The 456-nt window shown below is 67.1% G+C and overlaps 1 protein-coding gene across 1 annotated transcript in view; it reads left to right on the top strand.

The window, feature by feature from the left end:
- The first annotated feature begins 267 nt into the window (after nucleotides 1-267).
- The window catches only part of CABP1 (calcium binding protein 1), a 26,656-nt gene continuing 26,467 nt past the window's right edge, over nucleotides 268-456 (top strand). Inside the window, exon 1 of the mRNA XM_009330806.1 lies at nucleotides 268-404. Within this exon, the coding sequence (XP_009329081.1) occupies nucleotides 381-404 (24 nt within the window). The 5' untranslated portion in view covers nucleotides 268-380. The remainder of the gene's footprint in view (nucleotides 405-456) is intronic.

Genomic DNA, 456 nt, shown 5'->3' with positions numbered 1-456 from the left:
CCCGGGGCGCCGGGGAGGACGGAGGGGGGGGCGGGGGGAAGCTGTCACAGGGACGGGGGGAGAGCCAGCCGGAGCCGGCGGAAGGAGGTCCAAGGAGAGGCAGCGGCAAGGAACCGGTGCGGACATCCAGGCACCACCACCACCTCCCGCCGCACGCCAGCCACGGTCACCCCCAGGACCAGCATCAGCTCTCAGAGAGGGATGGGGAGGAGGCAGAGGAGGACTTTTTCTTCAGTCACAGGCAGAGGTCCAGCAGAGAGTCCCTAAAGCTCTCGGAAGGCGCTTCACCTCTGTCCAAATCCAGCAGCAAGTACTCCACCAAGTCCAGCGGCAGCGATCGCTCGGTGGAAGCGGACCCCCTTTTCCACCAGCTGCACCCCATGCTCAGCTCGGTCTTTGGCCAGGTAAGGGGCAAAGCGCCTCTCGCCCCCTCCCTCCCTCCCTCCCTGCCTGCCC

This window comes from Pygoscelis adeliae, unplaced genomic scaffold (genome assembly GCF_000699105.1).
Source record: "Pygoscelis adeliae isolate BGI_AS28 unplaced genomic scaffold, ASM69910v1 Scaffold358, whole genome shotgun sequence".
In the NCBI taxonomy this organism is placed as follows: Eukaryota; Metazoa; Chordata; class Aves; order Sphenisciformes; family Spheniscidae; genus Pygoscelis; species Pygoscelis adeliae.
Note: the sequence above shows the minus strand (reverse complement) of the source record. Positions and strands in the feature narration are given on the sequence as shown.